At 38.2% G+C, this 24,865-nt stretch overlaps 1 protein-coding gene and 2 long non-coding RNA genes across 8 annotated transcripts in view; 1 reads left to right on the top strand and 2 right to left on the bottom strand.

Annotated features, from left to right (window-relative positions):
• si:ch211-286m4.1 overlaps nt 1–8,895 on the top strand; it is a 30,960-nt gene extending 22,065 nt beyond the window's left edge. For 2 of the 3 annotated variants that reach the window (XR_012401674.1, XR_012401675.1), the window contains 3 exons: nt 155–435; nt 4,623–4,750; nt 8,450–8,895. This is a non-coding gene — a long non-coding RNA (si:ch211-286m4.1). Of the gene's footprint in view, nt 1–154; nt 436–4,622; nt 4,751–7,188; nt 7,259–7,368; nt 7,505–8,449 lie in introns of those variants that run through there. The other variant, XR_012401673.1, reaches the window with a different exon arrangement.
• On the bottom strand, nt 38–4,034 carry LOC141381545 (uncharacterized). Its single transcript, XR_012401676.1, has 3 exons — nt 3,871–4,034; nt 1,965–3,802; nt 38–1,916 (listed from the first exon to the last, which is right to left on the bottom strand). It is a non-coding gene; the product is annotated as an uncharacterized lncRNA (long non-coding RNA).
• A 997-nt stretch (nt 8,896–9,892) lies between the features above and the next one.
• On the bottom strand, nt 9,893–24,458 carry fbxo7 (F-box protein 7). Of its 4 annotated transcripts, none has more exons than XM_073946226.1 (10): nt 24,265–24,458; nt 24,052–24,174; nt 23,477–23,657; nt 16,076–16,393; nt 15,829–15,973; nt 15,361–15,444; nt 15,129–15,224; nt 14,840–15,016; nt 12,220–12,266; nt 9,893–10,410 (listed from the first exon to the last, which is right to left on the bottom strand). In XM_073946226.1, exons 1-10 carry the CDS (start codon nt 24,270–24,272, stop codon nt 10,123–10,125), a joined length of 1,467 nt encoding a protein of 488 aa, XP_073802327.1. In that variant the 5' UTR covers nt 24,273–24,458; the 3' UTR covers nt 9,893–10,122.
• Between the last annotated feature and the right edge of the window lie 407 nt (nt 24,459–24,865).

Here is a 24,865-nt window from a genome sequence, read left to right as displayed (position 1 = left end):
GGCAGTAATAAATGTGAGGCAGAAGCATTTGAGACTCAGTTTCATTCCTTTTTATTGGTAATGATATAAGCACATGACATAAATGTGTCAGACATCACATGAACTGCTTTGTGATAGGCTAACGCAGTAATGAGCTGATGGCAAATGTGTTCAGGTGCGAAGGGAGGAGCTGAGTTCCAGGGCCAATGAGAAGCGAGCGAGGATTGTGGGAAGGAGCCGTCCTATTGGTCAGGATCGTCCGTGCAGCTGCTGCGTAATCAGGAGAGCAGTACTTAAGAGGCATTAGTGCTGGAGCGGCAGCGAAAGCGGCAGCCCTGCGGTGGCAGCCGAGCGGTGTTCATCCCTTGCGGTGTGAAGACCGGCGGGGTAAAGACAAGGCGCGACTCTGCGCGACTCTAACTGCGCGACTCCAACGAGCAGAGGACAACGGCAGAGGTACGGGGCTCTCTTCTTATTCTTCTCATCTCTCTCTTACAACTGCTTTGCTTGTCTTTTCCAACACCCACACTGCCTGGCAGGACTCCTCCAGTTCACCTGTGGCTTCGTCAAGACTACAGCTCTCTTCTAAACCACTATCTCTTCTTCCCCTAGCTACCTGTGAGTCCTACCTGACTGCCAATAAAATGCTGCCAAATCAAATGCTCTCCAGTTGATTCAACCATGCCACTGTTTGTATTCCTTCTCACTTGCACCACCATTTTCCTCCAACAGGTCAACTGCTCCCCTCCATTGTAGCCTCTGTCACTTGCACTTCACCTGAGTCGCCACACAACCACAACTACTGACAAACTGCTGCATCTTGCACTGCTATCACTACACCAGTAGAGTGATCCCAACTCTGTCCTCCAGGGCCAGAATCCTACACATTTTACCTCCAACACACCTGCAATGATGTTCCTACACTGCCTAACAGTTTGCTTAGCTAGGCCAGCTATGTCGGATCCGGGTTGGAACTAAAGTTTGCAGGACACTGGCCCTCCAGGACCAACTCTGCACATGCCTGCACTACACCAACACAACCTCAAGCACACAATGAACTCTAAACAAATCAAGCCAACCGCATAATGGCACAACACTAACACAACACTGTAATAACACATCAACAAACTACTTCAGCCACACTGCAGCTACACAGCATGGCACAGCACAAAACACAAAAGTCACAACAGATAAACAACAAACACACCTGCCAAAGGCCTAATGACTGAGGAAGGGGAGGGGGTGTGGCCACACAGACAGGCAATCAGTCAGACAAACACAAACAAAGACAGCAACACTAACACAAACTCATACTACTGCTGCAACAACACAACAGGGGGACGACACATTCTACACATGCCATTTTCAAAACAATCACCTGCTGTACCTCCCACATATCTTTCACACTTCACAACTATCTACTACACCACATATACACATTTCACAATTCGCATATCATCACCCTTCACTGTATAAACCACTTGCATGTGCTCATATCATTGGCCCATCACTATTTCCAGCTTCTTCTCAAACTACTTCAGAAACACATTGAGCCAATTTAATCAACACTTTACATTAAATCAGCTATCAAAACTTTCTTTCTGAATCGCTGGACCTTTCAGCGTTCTCAGAAGCCATGAAAATGACTAATGTCAAACACCAAATACATTACAGCCACGTCACTCTTTACATAACACTAAATCAACTGACAACAGCTGCCTTACTTGCCTAAACTCCACCCATTTACATGCTGCTAATAACCAACTACACTTACAACACCTGCTCCACACTACTACTACTACTACTACTACTACTACTACTACTACTACTACTACTCATACACAGCACAGGCCACAAGGACCAGTTAGGAACAAAACAAAAAATTCATCTTTGCAAATACTACCACCCCAGTAACACCTTTTGTTGCCAGTCTATAGCTTCCTTTCTGTCTATCAACCACTAACTATATCAATAGCAAGTGACACTGAGCAGATAAAAGCTGCACATGTCATTCAACTCTGTCATTTGCATTTCCCATCTCTTGCTGTCAACTCTCTACAACAAATCCAAACAGCTGTCACTATCACTAAAGCAAGCCATCACTAGGCTCAAGAAACAAAACAAACCCATCAAACGGTGAGCAAACACATTAGGAACGGCCAAAACAACAGTTTGGATCATTCTAACAACCAAACAACACACCAGGGGCCTAAACAACACCAAAACACCTCAAACACCACTAAAACAAATGTAGTGGACAACCAAACTATTACTTCCCTGCTCAAAACACTCTCCAGGAGGTGTATGTGTGCAGCTCAACAATCAAGACAACACTACACCACAGCTTCTGCAGAGGGTTCACCACATTTTCACAACCACTACTGAGCCTACCAATAATGAAGGCTGAATTACTCAGCTAAAAAAGCCTTTACAACTGTGGAACAACACCCTATGGACAGATCACACCAACATCAACTTTTACCAAACTGATCAACACACTACATTATACACAAGGAAAGCAACTGCTCATCATCCTAGGCATGGTGATGCTATTGTCATGGCATGACCAGTACAACTGCTTCTCTTGTATGTTACATGATGTGACTGCTGACCAATTCTGAACTCTTCTTCCCAACATTACCTTCTCACATTCAGCCAAATGCTTTGGAACTCATTGTACAGCACTTCACAGAGCAGACAGACAGTGACCCAAAGCATACTGCTCAAGCAACCCAACACTTTGAAGGGAAAAAAACTGGAGGGAAAACACCACAACAACAAGCAGGAACTGAACACCATTGCAGTACAGACCTGGCAAAGCATCACCATTGATGAAACCCAGCATCTAGTAATGTCCATGTGTTCCACACTTCAGCATCTAAAGGCTGATTTACACTTCAGCGTAAAGCGTACACATATGCTCTGGCACAGCATACATGCAGACACATAGCCCCTTGCCATCAGTGTTCAGACACACACCTCTCAAAGAATGTAACGTGTATGTGCTGCACAAGCTCTGTGATTGCTCGGCTTGGTAGCACTGATGAGTGTGGGTGGAGATGACAGCTGCACAAGCATGATGCAAGAGGGGTTTACAAGTCTGGAGTCCCATGAAGGACCTCCAGATGGAGACTGCTGTTTGCTGTTTACCTTATGATTAAAGTTGTTGCACGTCCACCAGTTCCAGCCTCAAAATGACAACCTTTCAGCCACTTCTACATTAAGGAAGCGTTCTGAAAAAACTAAACACCAGCAAAGGAACTCCACACAGAGAAACATAAACACCTACAGCCAGCTAGCATTTCACAAGTGCTGTTGCAGAGCAACACAAACAGCACACACAAGTATGCATGCACGGCTACACACAAGGCTTGCACCATGGCTCACGCCCATCACTTGACGCAGAGGTATAAACCAGCCTTCATTTCCTGCAAAGGATATGCAACCAAATATTACAAATTACTACTTTCACTTTCTATTATTATTCTGTCCAATTACTTTTGCTCCCCTAACAACTGACAAGCACAAATGCAGAAAGGTGTAATTACTAAAGTGTTGACCTGATTTTTCATGTAAATATCCTCTAATTAAAGCTGACTGTCTGCAGTTAAAGCACTAATTACCTGACTGTATGTTCACTCCAGGATACACTAACACTTATACTTTCTTATGTCTGTATGACTATTACAAAAGTTGCATGTTTAAGAGCCTACATTACATGATGACTTACTGTCATCCCTCTTCACAAACTACTTCTCAGAAAATGAGAAGTACAAGCAAACAGCCTTCAGTATGAAAAGATTGTCTGTCTGTCTCTGTCTGTCTGTCTGTCTGTCTGTCTGTCTGTCTGTCTGTCTGTCTGTCTGTCTGTCTGTCTGTCTGTCTGTCTACACTATGACTTACAAACTGGCCTACAAAAATGACATATGTGCAAATGTTGAAGGTCAACTCAACTCACCCTCTCCTGCTCCTCCACCCTGCCCTCCAGGGCTGTGGGTGCACCTCAGCTGCTCTCCCATCCATGTCAGCGACAACATCTACTTCCCTCTTCATCACTGGGCACAAAACAAAACACTACAAAAACACTCACTAACATTAAACATACTCTCTTTCAATCGTTTAAGTCCACATTTCAAGTGTACAACAAAAACTATGACGAATTATGCTAAATAACTATTTTTTCTACTTTCCAACCCGCTCTATAAAATCTCAAAAGTCAGCCTTTCTACTACTAGCCAGAAGAGCAAAGTCCACTAAAACAGCTCAAGCCTTCTCATTTATGGACCCTAAACTCTGGAATAGCCATCCTGATAATGTTCAAGCCTCAGACACACAACCTCACTTCAAAACTACATTCAACACAAGTCTTCTTACTGAACAATACACACAATGGTATGCATTATACACAAGTGTGCTGCATGACTGGGGTTCACAGCCTCCTATACGACACACTCCTCCTGTCTTAATGCACCACACATTCAGTTAAAAATACTCTGATGCTTTACTTCCTTCTTTCTGTTGTCTTTTTCACTGCTATTTTCATTTATAAGACTCCATTCTTGCACTGATAATTCAGGTCTATTTTAAATACACTAAACAGCAGCTACCATAACTCTTTTCTTTCTTCTCTATTTCCACCTGAGGATGCATTTAAAGATTGTGCAGCACCACTGATGTGATCCAAAAGCTGTGAAGACATGATGCCAAACATCAACCACCTCAACCACAACACATACAAAGACGTCATGCCAGCCATCTAACACTTGCACAGGTATTCAAACACTCCAACTTTTACTGAAATATGCTTCTTTTCCAGCTCTCCTGCACTTTGTATTATCTGACCTATTATATGGAAAAATCTTTTTTTCAGCAGCTTAACATTGTACTGTGTAAATATCTTTCACTTCTAATAATTCTGACTTCAACTGTATATATATCTGTGTGAGGAGCTCTTTCACCTGGCAGGAGCTCAGAGTAGAGCCGCTGCTCCTCCACATCCACAGGTATCTGCTTCAGATGCCTCCTGCACACCTACCTACAGACCTGGGACACACGAAGGACAACAGCTCTGTCCCAAATGCCAATACACACTAATGCACTATGCACTCACACTCACCAGCATAGCATATGTATGTAGTGTCATCCCAGATGGAACAGTAATGGCTATTCTACTAAGCAGATATTTAACCCGTTTCCCTGATGACGTCTGACTTATTACTGAAAAAATTGACCAAACTACCCCAATCATATCCAGCTGCACACCCACACACATTTCAACCACACACAATCTAAGCAAACCATATATGGTTACGACGGATGTTAATGTTATTCACATCTTCTCGGACATCACCATCAATACATTTTTAGATATTGTTAGTAAATATTGTACACAATAAACAGTACTGTATACTCTTTCACAAATATGGTAATCGAAACAGCCGAATGGGGAACATTGTTTCCCAATGCCATTCAATATAATACACATAACACTTTCCTAGCAAATATCATTAGGGCCAGACAGAATCTGCTGACATTTATGACTATTTCTGCACACAATTCTGTTCAAAATCTGCTGATTTTTGCTGAATGATTTTGCCAGTTTCATAACTAAAACCTATATATCTATATATAAATATATATCTATATATATATATATATATATATCTATAGCTGTGAAGATCTATATATATATATATATATATATATATATATATATATATATATATATATATATATATATATATATATATATATATTTAAAGTAATACATTTTTAACTTTCATTTCATGTTTAAAATGCAAACCCATTTACTTTACTTTTACTTCATTTGGTAAACAAAGCAAGTCTCTCATAAAAATATACTAAAACACAGAAAACATGACTTTACAAACTAAATTGTAAATAAATCATATTAATATTTTCATGTTTCTCAATACTATTACTACAAAAAAATGTACTAAATAAATATTAATTTATTCAAGTCAATAAATAATCAACGATGGCCTAAAAATCAGATTCCGTGTGGGCCTACTCATACATGATCAGTCATCGTTTATCTGACACAGTCAGTATATAGCAGACACTCCTTTCCTGCCCTTTCTAAAATATTTTTCAGATATATATATATATATATATATATATATATATATATATATATATATATATATATATATATATATATATATATATATATATATAAACCATTACAATTGGACATATTTTACTTATATAACAGATTTATTATAATGAAGGAAATAATAGCAAGTTAATATGTAAAGGCTATAATACATCTTTATATGCAATACTAATCTTTTTACATTTAATAAATCAATAACACTACATTCATATGTCACTCCAGCAATTGAATAGTATTTATTTGCTTCATTTTCTAATAACTTTTATTAACCATTTCCCACATTTCACACTATAATCATTTATAGTCAGTCTTATATTGTTTTTATCTTGTGTTTTATAGTACATTATATAGTACATCATATACTGTTTTTAAACAATAAAGTACTACTAATTTATGGCAATTATAGTTGCACCAAATATAATAATACAAACAAATTAACTCTTCATAATTAAAGAATAAGTAAAAGATAAAGTACTTTATCAGTTTACAACTATATTAATTTGTAATTATTAACTATACTAATTCATTTTAATGTCACACATTATTCTTTCTTTTTTATGTTTTACTACAAAACAATTTTACCCGAGTATGACAACATTACGATCCTGAACTACTTTATTACACTAATCTTACAATTACACGCTCTATTATGTCTTCTTTGTGTCTGTGGACACGTACATAAACTCATAAGTGTTAACTCATTCTTTTTCTTTACATAATTTGACTTCCAAAACGGCACAGATGTTAAACGATTGTTCCGATATAAAAATGAATTATTGACTGACATGGTAAGCCATTTAAACCATCGAGTCTAATGAAAAGCAATCGTAGCACAGGCAGTCTCAGTCGCCATATTTCTCAAATTCAGTAGGAATTCCGTCATTAACTATAGATTGTGTGCGCCTGAAACGTGTGGGCCTGCGGCTGGATACATCTCCAACTACCACATTATACCTGGCCTGACTATAACCGCATTCACCACCAGGAGGCGGTATAATCGCTCTCACAATCCAAAATAAATCAAGTAATCCAACATGTGCGCCCGATAGCTCCGCCCCTTCCGCTACGTCAGCAAAGCCGCGACTGTTTTCATTCATAACATAACACGCTGGATTTTACCGGTGGAATAAGTGCATCATCCGGGTAATTAAAGTGCTCTTATTATTTTTGAGAGTTTGTGTGTGTGAGAACGCACTACTTAAACTATTTAAACTACAAAGCGGCGTAGAATACTGCATAAGTTTGCGATTTAGGACGCACCTTCTGTCTCTCGGCTGGTCTGGGAGCGTCTCGGGATCATCCCGGAAGAGCTGGAGGAAGTGTCTGGGGAGAGGAAGTCTGGGGTTCACTCCTGAGACTGCTGCCCCCGCGACCCGCCCCGGAAAAGCGGTAAAAAGTCAATGAATTAATTATATATATATATATATATATATATATTTATATATATATATATATATATATATATATATATATATATATATATATATATATATATATATGGTATAGTATATGATTGTGTGTATATATATATATAGTGCTCAGCATATAGTACTTCTCCCCTTTACAAATATGTCATCGAATTAATCATTTCTATGTTTTACAGTCATATATTGATGCTAAATCTGGAACCAATCTAACAAAACATCAATTTATAAAACATTTATATGTTAAGAAAAATATGACAACTTTAACTAAAACTTCAACAATCAGGAGTCACTAAAAATATATACAATTTGGCAGACATTTTCGACTACTTTTACCTTTTTCTCTTCTATATTTGCCATGAATGTAAATGTTATCTTTTTATTTCTAAATATATTGTGACTAAAATATTCTTGTCAAAAGTACAAGTATATCTTTTTTTTTGCTTTTCCCAAAAAGGGGTCTTGTCATGTATGCTGAGCAATGTATACACTTCAAGTCAGAATTAGTTGCCCTTGTGTATATTTCTTCTTCAAATATTTCACAATTCACATTTAGCAGGTAAAGGATTTTTCCAGACTATTTCCTTTATTTTTCTTTAGCTACAAAACAAGCATTTTAGGTCAAAATTACAGTTTCACATTGGCTACAGAGCAAACCACTGATATTCCCCTTAACCTAAAGCCTTTCGTTGTCACTGTAAGCTGAATAGTGCTATCTTTAAAATGATCTCCTTATGTGCTATCATGGCAAATATGCAAGAAATCAGTTATCACAGATACTTTTTACAACTTACATTTACAAATGTGTAGAAAAACAAAAATACTGTGGAAATATATCCAACAATTACAATTTAACAGGAGGGCAAATAATTCTGACTCAATTTTCTCTGTTCTCTATTTCCACCTGCAGAAGCCCATCTCGACGCCTCTACAGACTGTGCAACACCATTGATAAGATCCCAGACCTGTCAAGAGATGATGCCAACCATGGAACCATCCACACCTTCCTGGAGAAACACAAACCTGTGCTGCAACACTGACCACTGCATGCACTGACAACTTCAACCATCACCACATCACATTACAGTTCTTGCATTTACTAACATGAAGGACGAAAAGTACACTACAGTATTTCTTCATTTGTTAGTGCAATAAATAATGTTAACAAGCATGCATTTGGATGTTCATATTGTAAATGTTCGTTATTAAATGTAATACAAGTATTGTTTATAATTACTTCATGTTAGTAAATACAATAACTAATGACACCTTATTGTAAAGTATGACATCATCACCAAGCAATCAAAAAAATACACCCTGTTTGTATTGTCAGAATAAAGATTTTACAATAATAAAGATTTGTTTTTGGGGTAAATGATCATTACAATTATTACAAGTATAATATGAATACATTAATAAATATGAAGACATCTAAAGTACATTACTGTTGTTCATTAAATCATTATTCCTTTTTTTGCCATTAGAATTGTACTTAATGGTTGAGAATGACAAAATATTAAATCATTTGATCTAATTTTAACTAATTACAGTAAGATACATCACATGAACAAATAAATACACACCCTATGTGTGTGTGTGTGTGTGTATGTATGTATGTATATATATATATATATATATATATATATATATATATATATATATATATATATATATATATATATATATATATATATATATACACACACACGTGTGTGTATTATATATATATATATATATATATATATATATATATAAATATATATATATATATAGGGTGTATTTATTTGTCTGTAAATATATATATATATATATATATATATATATATATATATATATATATATATATACATACACACACACTGAACAATATATTGTTTGAGCATGGATATTACAATGTGTGTATCTGCAATAGTCACATCTAAGCATTACATTTTCTATAACAGATTAAAAGATAAACATTACATTTTATATATATTTTCCACTTATACAATGCTAAACACATTTTTCTTTCAATTTAATGTCTGTACTTAAATACTGTTAGACTTCCCAGAAAACAATAAGGCTGTTTATTAATTTATTATTGCTTGTAATTTCTTATAATTGATGCTTATGCACTGCAAAGACGAAGACTTCATGCCAGTTGAGGTTATTTTATGAAATCTTTCTAATTACAGCTAGTCAAATCATCTGATATCGCAATGTCAGCTTTTTCCAATATTGTGCAGCTCTAACACATCAAATAAAGATAAAAACAATAGCAACTAAATAAGACAGATCTTTTTTTGTTGATGAAAGTTTCAACTGCAATAAAATACATTTATATTCAAAATAAAAGCACATGGAGCAACAGTGATGAGGAGAAGCAGGCTTGACTTTATTTACTATCAATTCAGATTTGAGCAACAATCAAATACAATCAATCAAAATTAATCATTACAGTCACCACACCACTTAATCCACTCATTTCTCCAACACATGTGACGCTTTCATAAAGAATAGTGTCAGTCAATTTTTCCAGTTTGCTTGCGTTTATCCGTCAGGAATGTTAAATTGCAGAAAAATAAGAGTCAAATGCCTGCGTGCTCAGATAAACGCTCTCCTCACGTCTGCTGCTCCACTTCCTGCCGGCCTCAGACTGCGCCGGCCTACAGGAGCACTCATTCCTGGGAGTGGCCCAATGGGGTGGAAGCGTGGCCGAGGAAGGATGACGGGCATCTGGTCATAGTCTCCACCGATGATGCCAGGAGGGTAGAGTGGCAGCGGTGCCGGTGGGGATGGAAAAGGGATCAGAGGGCTGATGGGAGGTGGATAAAACCAGTGTCTTCCCCGCCGCGCCGCCTCCTTCCTCTGCCTGTACTTCTGCTTGTACAGCTGAGGAGGACAAACAACATTAAAGGCCACATATGATGCAACGCTTGTCAGCACAGGCTACTCAATCAGCCAAATCACTCAGCTTTCAGCACAAAATGGACATATTCTGCAATTTAATGAATCTGATGACACTAGATTTCTTACATCTTGTAAACAGGTCAAATGGGAGCCCTTTAATATTTAATGGCATACAATGTTCATCTGTAGCTGCTGCTGTTCTACATGAACATAATAGACTGCATAAATGATTATAATAGATCAGCATTAAATCACTTCACCCCCTTTTAAAAGTAAACATCTTTATCCAGTTCTCAGCGGATATATATAATATTAGGTGCGAAGCAGATTTATTAAACAGTTCTAGCCTATGAAATAAGACTTTAGTCACTGTACATCTATAGGAATATAAAGATCAAACACAATTGTAATCAATAGGAAAAAATCTAGAGAAACAATGGAAGAAATGTAGGTGATTTTTTTTCCCTTTCTCTTAAATGCATTAGATTTCCCCTCATATCTAAATATATGTGCAATAATGTTCACACTGATCTTCAGATATTTCGATAGATTAGTTGATCAGTTTTGTATTTGGTTCTGACTAATCTTTTAACATTCTGATGTATATGCACACGTTACTGTACAGCATCCTGTAGAAAATATTATTATTATTTTTTGTTTTTTTACAATGGCTATGACAGTCTTTTCAATAGATGTGACAAGTTTCCTAAACTCTTAACACGGTTAGCACATTCATCTGCGTGACCCATACAATTAACACATTTCTTGTTGCTTTAATACAAAATGCATCCACTTACCACCAATTTAAAATGCTTGAACTTCTTTTACAAACAAGCTCAACCAAGACCAAAACTATGTCATGTTACAGTCAAATTTACAAATGCTTCCAAGCAGTATGTCAGAGCCGATAACACCATGCTCTAACCATAACTTGTCAAAGTGAACAGTTGTAAATATTGCCATTGAAACGCTAATTCATTCCCTATATTTTATTCCACTGCCAATGAGAAACAGCTAATTGGATAAAGCATGCCAAAGGATTCTTCCCACGATGCAAAACATGGCCAAATGCAGAAGACCGGGCAGAATGAAACATAACTTTGTTTTTGTTTTGTTTTTTCACTATAATTGCATTGCTTTTCTGATGTGATTATCTTGCAGTGGTGTCCTTTTGCAAATAAAGTCTGTACTGCAGCAATTCTGTGTCTGTATGTATTTTTTTACATAAGCTGTACATTGTATAAAGCTACTCTGAGACGGTCGCTCATTTATTGTATAGAATTTCTCCAACAAAAGAAACAAAATGCCTGCGTTTACTAAAGCCAACAACACAAAACTGTAGAGAGGCTTCAAATATAAGAGCAGAGCTGACACATACAATACTGCAGCTGATGAGTGTGTTTTATCATCAGTGTGTTCTGATTGACTAAATGTTCCTGTTGGAGGAGAGCATGTGTTGGTGTTTTGAATAGTGATTTGATTTTGAAACATGTTTGCAGTGTTTCGTCAGACATGCTGTATTACTGTATTTTCAACATTAGCTTTGCGGTTTAGTTTACAATGTGTGTTTTTGAGCATGAAGTTAACCGTTTTGCCAATTGTGTGTTTTAGGTGTGTTGCTGCGTTAAGAGTTTAAGAGACATAATAAATGTATTGAAAAAACCGTCATAGCCACTGTAAAATCTGTGAGGGGGGGGGGGGGGGTCATTTAACCAGCCTTTACAGAGCATTAGTAAAATGAATATGAGTGAGATGTGTGTGTGTGTGTGTGTGTGTGTGTGTGTGTCTTACCTCTCTCCAGTCTGTGTCTCTGTGCTGATGACCAGCCGGAAAACTCACTACAAGACAACACAAAAGAACAACACTCAGTCACTCCTGCACACCGTGTCTAATTCTGCTACACAGATATGTGTGTGTGTGTGTGTGTGTGTGTGTGTGTTTATTAGGGATGCACAAATGTTCAATGTTTGACTGATACAGTAACCATTTACCACATTGTGTACATGTTTTTGCTATTTCTGTGCAGAATTTTGTACAAAGGCTGCAGATTTATGAAGAATGATTTGACAGAAAAGTAGCTGAAACTGTAACATAATTAAAATGACAACATTTAAGATTTACAATCAAAATCCAAGTACAACCACTTCTTTGGTAAACAATCTTATTCTCATAATATATCTACTGAGAGACAGAAAACTTTACATTAGTCACTGTGTTGTAGATGAATCATAAACATTCAATATTATTCAATAAAATTACTACAATTAATGTAAACACATTTACACAAGCAAATGAATAAATTATGGCCTTAAAGGATTTCTGTGTGCGCAAATTACATGTGGGGCTATCGATAATTTTAAATAAAGGGTTCTACACTTCAAATTTCTACTTGAAATAGTACAACCACAAGGAACCGTCGGCATACACTTTTGCACATGCTACTGTTGCATATGGGTCACAGTTGAAGAACTGGATTACCCCTAAATACCATATTTCTTATCGGTGAGAGATTCATGATTAAAGGCTCCAGAAAGTCTAGAGACAAAGGTCGCTGTGCATGACACCTCGTTTAACCTGGGATGCATAAGGGAAACTGGGGACCCATTGCTGCTGTTTAATCTATATTACAGATGGGGAGAAGGGAGAAACTTGTGTCCCTTTGGTGCATCTTTGCAAGCCAAGACATTCCAAAGGAAAACCTGCAACTGTTCCAACACCCCACACACACACACACACCCACCCAAAGACACACACAACTGAAAGAACGATTAGAACTCAAAAACTCACTCCAAAAGAAATGTAATGTGTGTTTGTAATCTATATGCTCTGCCCTAAAGCTAAAGTAATTAAAATAGTATATGCATGCGTTAATGAAGTCCCTTTTGATCTTATATAGTATAGAAATGCCTAGATGCTATCTGATGTGCGTTTAGAGTGTCGTGTTTAGTAGCATTACGTTTCTCCTGCTATTTTACAACCATATGACAATAACTTTTACAGCTTGCATTCTTTAATGCTCAGAGGTAAGGTCCAGCTGTATGCTCAGGGACGACCCTCATTATGCATATCAACGGTCAAACGCTCAAATCCTTGCCCTGAAACCACTGGTCACTCAGTAGAAAATAGGTGTGACTTGACCCATAGTTAAAACCCATTTTCTCCCAGACATTGGAGCAGAAGGGTTTAGGAGTCTTTAACAGTTGTGTGGAACTGAACTAGATTTGCCATTCTTTTATCTAAACTCTTTATTTGCTCGCTTGCTTCTTTTATATGTTTTTGTTGTTATGTTTTGTACGTTTGTTTTGATATGTTAGACTAGTCAATAAATCAGGCTATAACCATGTTGTCTTTGTTTTGCCTCACAGAAAAGGTCAATTTAACGACAGAGCGTTTGCTACAAGCTTTACTAAAACAAGTTTACAGTTTACCAAAACGTCTAAACTATTCATCTACATCACATGTAGCAGGGCTGGAGTGGGACTCCTTTTCAGCCCTGGAGTTTCAAGCAGACCGGCCCACCTCAGTTCACGACTGACTATATTAATATAAGGTCATTTCCAATTCAGTTTCTAATTATGCTATCATGTCTTTTTCAAGAAAACAGCTGCTTTAGAACTTTAAATGTTCAACAACCGTACAGTTTGATATGTCTCAACAATAAAAATGAAAAAAAAAAAAAAAAAAAAAAAAAAAATAATAATAATAATTTAGCCGGAATAATAATTACATCATCATTACATGCAGGCTGCATTTTGCTCATGGGGCTGTGAGACAATAAATAACCGGAGCTGCGGCAAAATAATGAATAAAAAGAGTGAGGCTTTGTTCAATAAATATATAAATGAAAAAAAAAGTGCAACTGCTGAGAGTGCAAGCAGCTAGAAACACCAGCCCTCGCGGCCAAAAAACGGACCGGCCCACCGGAAACTCTCCCGGTCCTCCTGATTGGCCAATCCGGCCCTGACAAATACTTATAATTCCCTTTCTAAATAAATAAATAATTACAGTCTGCTCAGACGAGCGGGCAAAATCATTGTTATATTTATTTAGTCAAATTAACTATAAGTTAATTCAGAATATTAATAAACATTATTATTGATCTTTAATATTCACTATATACACTAATTATTTTTTTAAATACTGTTTTAGTATGCGAATTAGGACGCAGCATTTGTTTATCCTCCTACACAAATCAATGGTAACAGGTTTTCAGCATTCTCCTAAATATTTTCTTTCGTGTTCAACAGAGTAAAGAAAGTCAAAGGTTAGGAAACACTCGAGGGAGAGTATATAATGATTGATTACAATTTTTGCATGAACTAAACCTTTAAAAAAAACTAGCATTTGTCAGCCGATATTGATATGGCCACAGACATATCGTGCATCCTAAAGTGTATATTTGCGCATTTACCCCTAAAGTCTCTGTGCAGCAGGTGTCTCCAGAGTGAAGCATCATGGGTGGCGGTGTTCAGGTGCCGACACACAGCCGACAGCGAGACGAGAGATCGAACGTCCAGCAGACGCAGCAAACGCAGCAGCAGCTCAGGAGGAAGAACAGGCAGACCGAAGAGCAGAGGCAGACCCAGAGCTATACACACATGCACAAAGACATTTATTAAACACTTTGACAAACCCGTGTGAACAGTACATGCACACAAAGCACTCTGACACACACGTGTGAACAGTAAACACACACTCACCCTGTCTGGCAGTGGCCATGAGCGGATACACCAGCTGATCTCTGACCAGGCGAGAGAGTCTGCGCAGATCTCTGTAGACCACACCTGAGCTGCCGCCTGCACACACACATGGCAGGTCATTCAGTCCATAATCCTGCTGTGCTTTTACAGATGATTAATGCGTGTGTGTGTGTGTGTGTGTGTGTGTGTGTGTGTGTGTGTGTGTGTGTGTGTGTGTGTGTGTGAGCTTCACCTGTCCACTCAGCTGTCACATACTCGTCAGGTTTGAGCAGCAGTTTGCGGGAATTCTCCAAACTCGTCTCCATCTTCAGGACGGCTGATCAAAAGCAAAAACAAGATTGTTTTATTCCCCCATCGGCAGATTATTCTGCTTGTTTTAAAGAAATTTTCACTCATTACTTCAGAAAACACCACTATATTTTTGGCTTGTCTAGAAAATGCTTCTTGATTTAAGAATTTCGACATCTCTGGACTAGAAACGAGACAACAAAATCTAGGAAAAGCATTTTTACAGGATAAAAAACATTAAATAAAAGAAATCTTAGCTGTAAAAACTAAGTCACTTCACTGTTCTAATGTCGACTGTCATGTAATGATGTGCACCCTTTGTAAAGCTGCTTTGGAATGATAATAATAGTAAAAAACACTTTACAAATACACTTAAATTGAACATATCAGTGTTACATACGGTGTATATTACCATTTATGACCAGAGTTTGAACCATGGGCACGGCCACCACCGACACCAGGCTGTTCTCCAGCAGAGGGTGGACATACTGGATTCTAAACACACCCCCTGCGGCCTGCCAGCCAATCGGCATCTCCCCTGAGCTCACGGCTCCGCCCTGAAGCGAGAAGGAGAGAGTAAATACAGAGGACATTTTCATTCTTGGGTGAACTTTCCCTTTAGGATAGAAAGAACATAGCCCAGGTGAAGTGGATATCACCTGTGGGATGAAGCCGGTCTCCAGCAGCAGCAGGTGTAGCGCCAGCATTAGGCAGTCGGAGGGGCTTCTGCAGGTGGAGGAGTCTAGCAGCCGCTCCAGAGCGAGAGGGAGGAGACCGTCTTCAGCCTCACAGCAGAGCAGGGGAGGAGCCGCAGCACACACACACTCCTGCTGCTGCTGCTGCTGATCCATACAGTCCTGCTGAAGATCCACACACTCCTGCTGCTGATCCACACGCTCCAGCAGATCCTGATCCACACACTCCTGCACATGCTGCTCCATCACACTGCTGCTACTGCTGACATGTGATCCACCAGCCTGAACACATACACACACACACACACACACACACACACACACACACACACACACACACACACACGCCAAGTCATGGCTTCAGTCCGTTTGTCTTTTTGTTTTTATTTTCATGGCTTGTAAGATAACCCCAGCAGTGCAGTTTCAGAATTATAAGGGGAACCAACAGTTTTAACCCAAAAATGAAAAGTCTGTCTGATGAAGAAGAACCGGAGTTAGAGATTCAGTTAAAAAGAAAGTTTGCTGAAGATAGTTTGTAGTTTCATCAGCAGAAGCCAACTTCAACACTCACTTAGAGTTCGTAGGCCACTCTGTACACAAAATGCTACACAGGGACTCAAAGAAATCGTCTCCCACCTCAGGGGCACCACCACAGCCACCACAGTGTAAACACAATATGATTTTGCTGTTGACATTATTAAAGTACTTAAATAGATAAATAAATAAATAAATAAATAGCAGCCACTAAATTATTGTGGATTGATTGGTGCCACTGGCGTAGCAGATTCACTGCTATTCCCCCTCTCGATCTTCATTGACAGCCCGCACACACCTTCAATAGTCAGCAATGGCAATTTCATATTTAACTTAAGGTACATCAATAGAGGAAGCTGTATTAATAATATTGTGGCTCAAAAAGGAATATGGATAAATGATATTATTAATCTGTATAGTGGGTGTGTGTGTATGTAGTAATGTCTTTTGTTCAGTTTGTTCATCATTTGTTTGTTTTATTAAATTATTCATTAATTTTAGACATGGCATATACTGTACAATAAAAGACTGTAAAAAATAACTGAAAAGTTTTATATATATATAAATATTGACTTTTATTTGGTTTGTGCATGTACTTGCTGAATTATTTCAAGAAATAAATTGCAATATTTCAAGAATAATTAATTAAAATGAATTAAAACCACATTATTTCATTTACCAGAAACATAAATACAACATTACACTGATTTTTTGTGTGTGTGCCACCCCAAGATTCAGCATGGCCTCTTCTGGCAAATCCTAAGATGTTCTGGGGATGCCACTGTCCCACCTGGGTTCAAAGTTCACCTAAAGAAGGTGGAGGGCAGAAACAAAGAGAATGCTGATATGACATATCTAGCTTCATCTTGTACAGCAGACGAAAAATAAAAATGAACTGATATAAATCAGAAGGCCAAACTAGATATGATCTGTGATTTGGCAGAAGGATTACAAGCGATGATCAGTGGAATGACTTGGCCAGGATTAATGGATGAAGATTCATCAAGCAAACAAGACCCAAAACTAGGGAAAATAAGGACATTATTTTGCTAGAGAAAGCTCACCAGAGGTAAGAGGACAGCAGAAGATAACAAAGGCAAAAAAGAAACATGAGACCCCGCTGCCGAATGAGTCTCCAGTGAGCCAAGCTCTGAAACTAACTGCTGTGCTGAAGAGGAGCACTCAGTCCGTAAATAAGTGATGCTGGGGATGAGTACAAAAATAAGATAATCTCAGGGGGTCAGTGAGTTAAGCAACAGGGCTCCGTACCTGTTAACATAAACAACATTCTCCCCAGGGGCATCGGTTACAGACAAAACTCACGAATGATCAGAATAGGTGAACTGTACAAAGCTGATGACGAATTAAGGCAATGATCATACCAAGAAGAAGATAAGGCTGCAGCTAGGGACAATACTAGGTAAAGCCCTTCAAGATGAGGGGCGGAAAGGGCTGAAACAATAAAATAAATAGGAGTTTACCCATACTGCTTAGACAGACGGGAGACTGAATTCAGTGTATGCACAGATAAGGGAAGTTCAAGAGGTGACAGATTTAGTGCCTGGATTATCAGACTAAAACTTTTAGGGCCGCAAACATCATGGGGGAAATGAACTTTGCCATTAGATGAGAAAGAAAAAAAAAGATAATTACTGAAAAACTGCAAAGACTAATAGCTGAATATAAAACACCAGAGCCAAAAGCCTCAGGTCACAAGGAAGAATAAAAGTAAATACAAATAAACGGATTTCAAACAAAAATCTGGAGAGAATGACTCTGTCTCTAAAGAGGAATGGGCAAAACTGACCCCAGAACAGAGACTAGAAATCATAGACAAGAGAAACTCAAAGAAAGAGTCTAAAACTAAAGCAGTTAAAAGCAACAAGAACGTTGTTAACAGTAACAGAGTCACCCAAATCTCAAGAGGACTAGGGGTGCCTGCCTCCAAGTAAAACAACCTTAATATATTATGATGGAATAATCTTTAACTGGTGGTAATTCACTTGCCTAAAAAAGCCAAAGAAACTTAAACAGCTTTCAATATTAAAGACTTCAGAGGTTATGTAGAAAAGGAAAACGTTTACAGATCACAAAAGGTGTTAGTAAACTGAAAGCTGCCAGCACAATATTAAAAAGTAGAGAAATAGGCTGGTTATTGATTAAAAAGTAAACCAGGAGGAGGAACTAAAGAGAATGGCCGAAACAATTAAAGCCAACACTAATAAAGTCAGAGAGAACTTAGGAGAAAAAATATAAATCAAGCACATAGTAGAAAATGACTGCAAAAAATTTTCATAAATAGGAATGTGATCAAACTGTGCCATTGCACCACCCCACTATAGACAATACCCTATTAATAAAAGGGAAAGAAAACAAATACAGGAATTAAAGCTGAAAGATAAATAGAGGAACTTGATAATGCACCAACAAAATTCCTTATACAAGTGTTTGCAAAACCAGATGGAGGGTGGAGGTTGGTAACAAAATAAACCAACAATACTAGATACAAGATACCCGATTAATGCAAGAGATGCTCCAGGAGCAGCCCCAGAAGAAAAATATTATCAAAAATATTTGGATTTTGTGCCTGAGAGGCAACCTCGCATTTACATTTGTTAATAAGCGGTATAATTAATTTTCGATTTTCGAACTCTCCAAATGCTTTTCAAGCTATAATGATGGAGGTTCTTAAAGGGCGACCTATTGTGATTTATAAAGATGACAGTCTTATAGTCACAAAGAATGAATAGAAACACCTCAAAATATTACAAGTACACAAAAGTACTTGAGCACTCTATTGTCACGCTTCAGGACTAAACATAGAAAACTTACAGACAGAATATCAAAGGATAAAAGTCAAAATTGCAGAAAAGCAATGGACTCATGTTAATATAAATATGAATAAAAACAGATCAGGAAAATGATGAAATAAGCATGGATTATGCAGAATCTCTTACACCTCAGACTAAGAAGAATTGTCAAATGCAGAGGAAAGCTGAATAGGGTGAAAGTGGACAACACATCATTACAAGTAATGAAGCAGAAAACTGTCTGAAAAGTGAAGCTGAAAAACTGATCAAATCATTACAACACCAACCAGCTAGCAGTGGCAGAGCTGAAATAATGACCAAAGAAGCAAAGGCATGATTCGCGGAAAAATAAATAAATAAATCAGGAAAAGATTGGGATGAGGAGGTAATTGATTGCTGGACTTTTCTAAATGACAGAGTTCCAACAGCTGAAAAGGCAGATGCTCTTTCAAAAAAAGTAGGAGATAGTGTATATACACAATTAAACAGAATCTGGGCACAGAGGATAAAGTTATATCTGACTAGAAGCTATATATAACTATATATAACTATGACTATATATAACTAGAAGCAAACAGCATCTGGAGTCTGAGATCTAATAAAAAAAGCCTAAAAATGGATTCAGGGTAAAGAAAATGAAAACTGCTTGGTGTTGAGAGAACTTCAAAGAACTGGTCCTGAATGATCCCAGCCACAGAATATGGAAAATAAATGAAAGGAATTGAAAGAGTTTCAGAGCATGCTTGGTACATTAAACTTTAAGAGATTCAATCCCAGGGCATGCTAAACATGCAAAACTTCTTTATGACGCTTCAAAATGAGGCACCTTAAAATGGAATAAGAGTTTTTTAGAGATGAAGGCTAAACGAATAGATGAAGCACTGAATAACAGTCGAAAGGTAAAGAGAGATGAGACAAAAAATTTGAGGGCAAAGATTGCCAATTCAGAAGATGAAATAGAAATAACTCCATACAATAAGAATCAGAAACACCCTGTCAGCTTCCTCTCAAATAGTAAGGCAGCTAAAACTGCTAGATTTCACTGGTGCTGACATATTGGCCTCACCTGCTACATTATTGTTGACCCTTAAAAACCTCACTTTACATCAATGGATAATTGTGAAAGCGAATGGAAAGAGGATTGATCAAATAGTATGTGAAGAAGCCAAGAACTTAATAAGCGAAAAGAAACGAGTACATTCTCTCACATCTGCAAGATGGTTGATACTCTTGAAGGACACAAGGTTTAGTTTTAAAGCCCAAAACCTTCCTAGAAAGGAGAAAAAAAAAAACACAAAAATGCCAATAAATAAAGTCTGCTGCTACACTGATGGAACAAGTGAACCAGATAAAACGGGGTGGATTAGAAGGAAAGGATGAAAAACCTAATCACAGACCCACACAAAGGCAGTTTAAACATGGGACAGAGCGCCCAAGCAGCTGAAGTGATGCTGAGCGTTATATAGTAACTGACAGTGCAGCGGAAGAAACCCTGAGTGCATGGAAAGATAATGCCTTTAGCACCTCCAAGGGGAAGGAGTTAAAACAAACCAGTGATTAAAGAGCGATAGAGAGGCTGATGGGACAGATTAAACCAACGGATCTTCATCAAACCAGCCACACATCACAAAAGTTCTACAGCTGCGATAGGAAACAAAGACATGGACAGGTGTGTATGAAGAGACGGGCTATCACAAAAAAGGAGTCAAAAAGACTTGCTTGGTAAATTACACTTACAATTAAAACATCCTACGACAAAGTATTGAGCACTCTACAGTCATGCTTTAGGGCTAATTACAATACAACTCTTACAGACAGAATATCATAGGATAAAAGTGAATGGTGGGAATTACAGAAATGCAATGGACTCACGTAACAATGATTATGGATCTATAACAAACTGATCAGGAAAATGATGAAATAAGCATGGATTATGCTGGAGCTCTTACCCCTCAGATTAAGAACAACAATTGTTATTTCTCCTAATAACAGACAATGCCAGTAATTACACACAAATATACCCATGTGAAAGAGCTGCAGAGCCGAGTGGTCCACAGAAAAGACGAATGGGGTGAGGGAAATAATGCTCACATAAATACAGGCAGTGAAGTAAAACAACTTCCAAAAAAAAGAGAGGGAGTAAAATTGATCAAATCAGTAAAAGAGCAAGCAGCTAGCAATAGTATAGCTGAAAGAATTATGAAAGAAGCAAAGGCATAGTTCATCAAAAATCTGGAAAAACATTGGGATGAGCAGGTAATTGATTGCTTGAAATTTGTCAATACCTGTAAAAGAAGATGCTCTTTGAAAGGAAGAAAGCCAGATAAAGGTAGGAGATACTGCATATGTACATACAAAAGGAAAGTAAATGGACATACAATTAAACAAAATCTGGCCACAGAGGATTAAGGTATACCTGCCATCTAAAACTACAGTTCAACTAGAAGCGAGCAGCGTCTGGAGTCTCCGAGATCTAATAAAAAAGGAAAAATAATGACAGAGATAATTCCAACATTTGAAGAAAAACCTGTTGATCTGTTGCCTTTATCGAACATGGATCTTCAGCATGCACTGGAGTGATTTGCTGCTGAGTGTGACGTAGCTGGGATGACAATCAGCACCTCTGAGGCCATGCTGCTCCACCGGAAAAAGGTGGTTTGCCATCTCCATGTTGGAGGAAAGTTTTGTTGACGAGTGAGGGAAGGATTGGAGCGTGGGATTGACAGGTGGATTGGTGCAGCAGTAATGTGGTCGATGTACCAGGCTGTTGTGGTAAAGAAGGAGCCGAGTCGAAAAGCAAAGCTCTCGATTTACTGCTCAATCTACGTTCCAACTCTCATCTATTGAATCATGACCGAAAGGACAAGATCTCGGATACCAGCAAATAAAATTAATTTCCTTCGCACCTTTATAGATAAGGTGAGGAGATCTATCACCCAGGAGGAGCTCAGAGTAGAGCCGCGGTTACTCCACATCCACAGAAGTCAGCTGAGGTGGCTCGGGCACCTGCTTCGGATGCCTCCTGGACACCTACCTAAGGAGGTGTTGTCCCACCAGGAGGAGGCCTCAGGGAGGACACGCTGGAGAAACTATTTCTTTCGGCTGGCCTAAGAATGCCTTAGGATCCCCCCGGAGGAGCTGGAGGAAGTGTCTGGGGAGAGGGAAGTCTGGGGTTCTCTCCTAAGACTGCTGCCCCCATGACCAGCCCCGGAAAAGTGGAGAAAAATGAATGAATGAATAAAGACAAACCCAGTGAAGAATACTAAGATTGTTAGGGGTTTATCTGGATACGTAACCACTGAGAAAACCAGAGTATGATAGGTCACTATCAGCAAACAGATACAGTATGGAGGATTGCGTAATATGTAAAACAACTAAAGTAGCGATGAGGCTGGCTGAATGACACAATGATCAGGTCTTGTGTCCTGGCTTGATCCATCTCACTCACTCTAGTTTATGGGAGGCAGCAGTCAGAGCACAGCTGCAAAAGGTTGATAGCTATAAATAAAGCACAGGGAAAGGCTTTGTGCATCTTCTAGATCAAGGTGAATGGTGGAGATGTGAAATGTCTGATGCTGTTATAATTACAGCAAAACTAATGAAATACCAACAATGTATGAAAGTATGTGAGCAAACAAATGCACCAAGTGTCTGTCTATGCAGCGAAACAAAACTTCAGAGAAGGGAAAGCTCAAACTGAGATAATAAGATCTACTCAATCATATCCATTGATGTCCCGAGAGCCTAGTGATGAGGATAAATCCAGGGCACAAATTCTGGATTTAACTATAATATTGACTGTAAACAGTGAGTTATATGGGAATTGGGAACTGCATAGAGGGGGTTTACATTTCTAAAACCAAACCAAAGCCTAAACATAATAAGGAATTGAGAAATAACACAGCTGGGAATGTGGATCTTTAAAATAAATAATAATAAAATGAGTTCAGACACAGATTAGGATTTTTCCTAAAGTCAATGTTTAAATAGGTTGTAATTGTTTATTTTGTGTGTGTGTCACCTGCTGATCTGTGTGTGTCTGGTGGGCTGCTGCACTGCTCGTCTGTGTTTCCTCCAAGCTGCTAGCAGGTAAAATCACACTGATCAGATCACCAGAGACGACGCCACAGGAGGAGAGAGACTGTCCCGTGTCCAGCAGATCCTCTTTACCATTCAGAGACAGCCGAAAGTCCAGATCTGAGCTACACAGAGAGAGAGAAACTGCATAAAGCTCAGTGTAGTTGATATCACACCAGTAATAAGGAAAACAAAACAATCATCATCATCATCACATTATTATTATTAACAATAATCAATAAAAAGCATTTTAAATTGATATAACATGGTAGTTCAATTCAAGTGTAATTATACAAATCAAAGCAACAGATTTAACAAAATAGGAACATTGTTACTACAATATTACTATAAAAACAACATGTTGAAATTACAAAATAAAAGTCTGATTTCAGCCACTGTTTTAGAGCATGCAGCTGTATAATGGTGGTGTACACGCATTTCTAAACCGCATTAACTGTGTGTGTGTGTGTGTTCAGGCTCTCTCTGTGTGCTAAAGCTGGTGAAGGTGCTCAGACTGACCGGAGCCCGAAGCGGGTCAGCAGTGACTCCCTCACCCGGGCCCGGAGCTCCGCCAAGCTCGGCTCTTCTCCCTGCAGCTCCAGGCGGCAGGTCTGTCTGCTGATCCTCACGCGGAGCTTCATTCTGTGCTGACAAAACAAACAGAAACACACTTTCACTTTCACTTCACGGACACTGGAAACCAACAGATCCTCAGCGTTTACTTTCACCGACCGCCTCATGCGTGTCAGCGTGTGTAACTGCTCTCACTTCAGAGTGACGATCTAAAATAAGTACAAACTAAAGACAAGCCTCTTCTGTGTGCGTTTCAGCTGCATATTTAACATAACTGGAGGAAAATATAAACATCACTTACCTTCCAGAAACGTCAAAGTAACGCAGTGAAGCCGGAAGCTCTGCAGTCGAACAAAAACAGTGGATAGAGGTCTTCAAAATAAAGGTCCCAATACGGTCGGGGCAACTAGACTATGAAGGGAGACTTTTATTTTTGATTAATAAATTAATAAAATTAATAAAGTAAATAAACAATACGAAACGGCAGAAACGATTAAAGGTTACGATAACGAGAACTTTTATGTGGAGATCACAAGAAAACAACAATGCCACTGAATACATTTATTTTTAAGTTGTTAATCTCATAATTCTGAGATATAAACGCACAGAGTTATAAAGTCGCAATTCCGATTAATAGTCAGAATTCTGACTTTATATCTCGCAATTCTGAGAAATTAAGTCGCATGTGGCAGTAACATCTTCTATTTTTTTATCTTATTTTTTTTTATTATTATTCAGAGGCAGATTCAGGCTAATATAC

The sequence above is a fragment of the Danio rerio genome, chromosome 4 (assembly GCF_049306965.1).
Source record: "Danio rerio strain Tuebingen ecotype United States chromosome 4, GRCz12tu, whole genome shotgun sequence".
NCBI lineage: Eukaryota > Metazoa > Chordata > Actinopteri > Cypriniformes > Danionidae > Danio > Danio rerio.
This window is presented reverse-complemented; position numbering and strand designations above follow the sequence as displayed.

Coding starts and splice junctions, on each gene's coding strand:
- fbxo7 (XM_073946226.1), bottom strand. Junction 15,225..15,360: donor TGTGACAGCTGAGTGGACAG/GTGAAGCTCACA, acceptor GTGTGTGTGCAG/GCGGCAGCTCAGGTGTGGTC. Junction 10,411..12,219: donor GAGACACAGACTGGAGAGAG/GTAAGACACACA, acceptor TGTCCTCCTCAG/CTGTACAAGCAGAAGTACAG.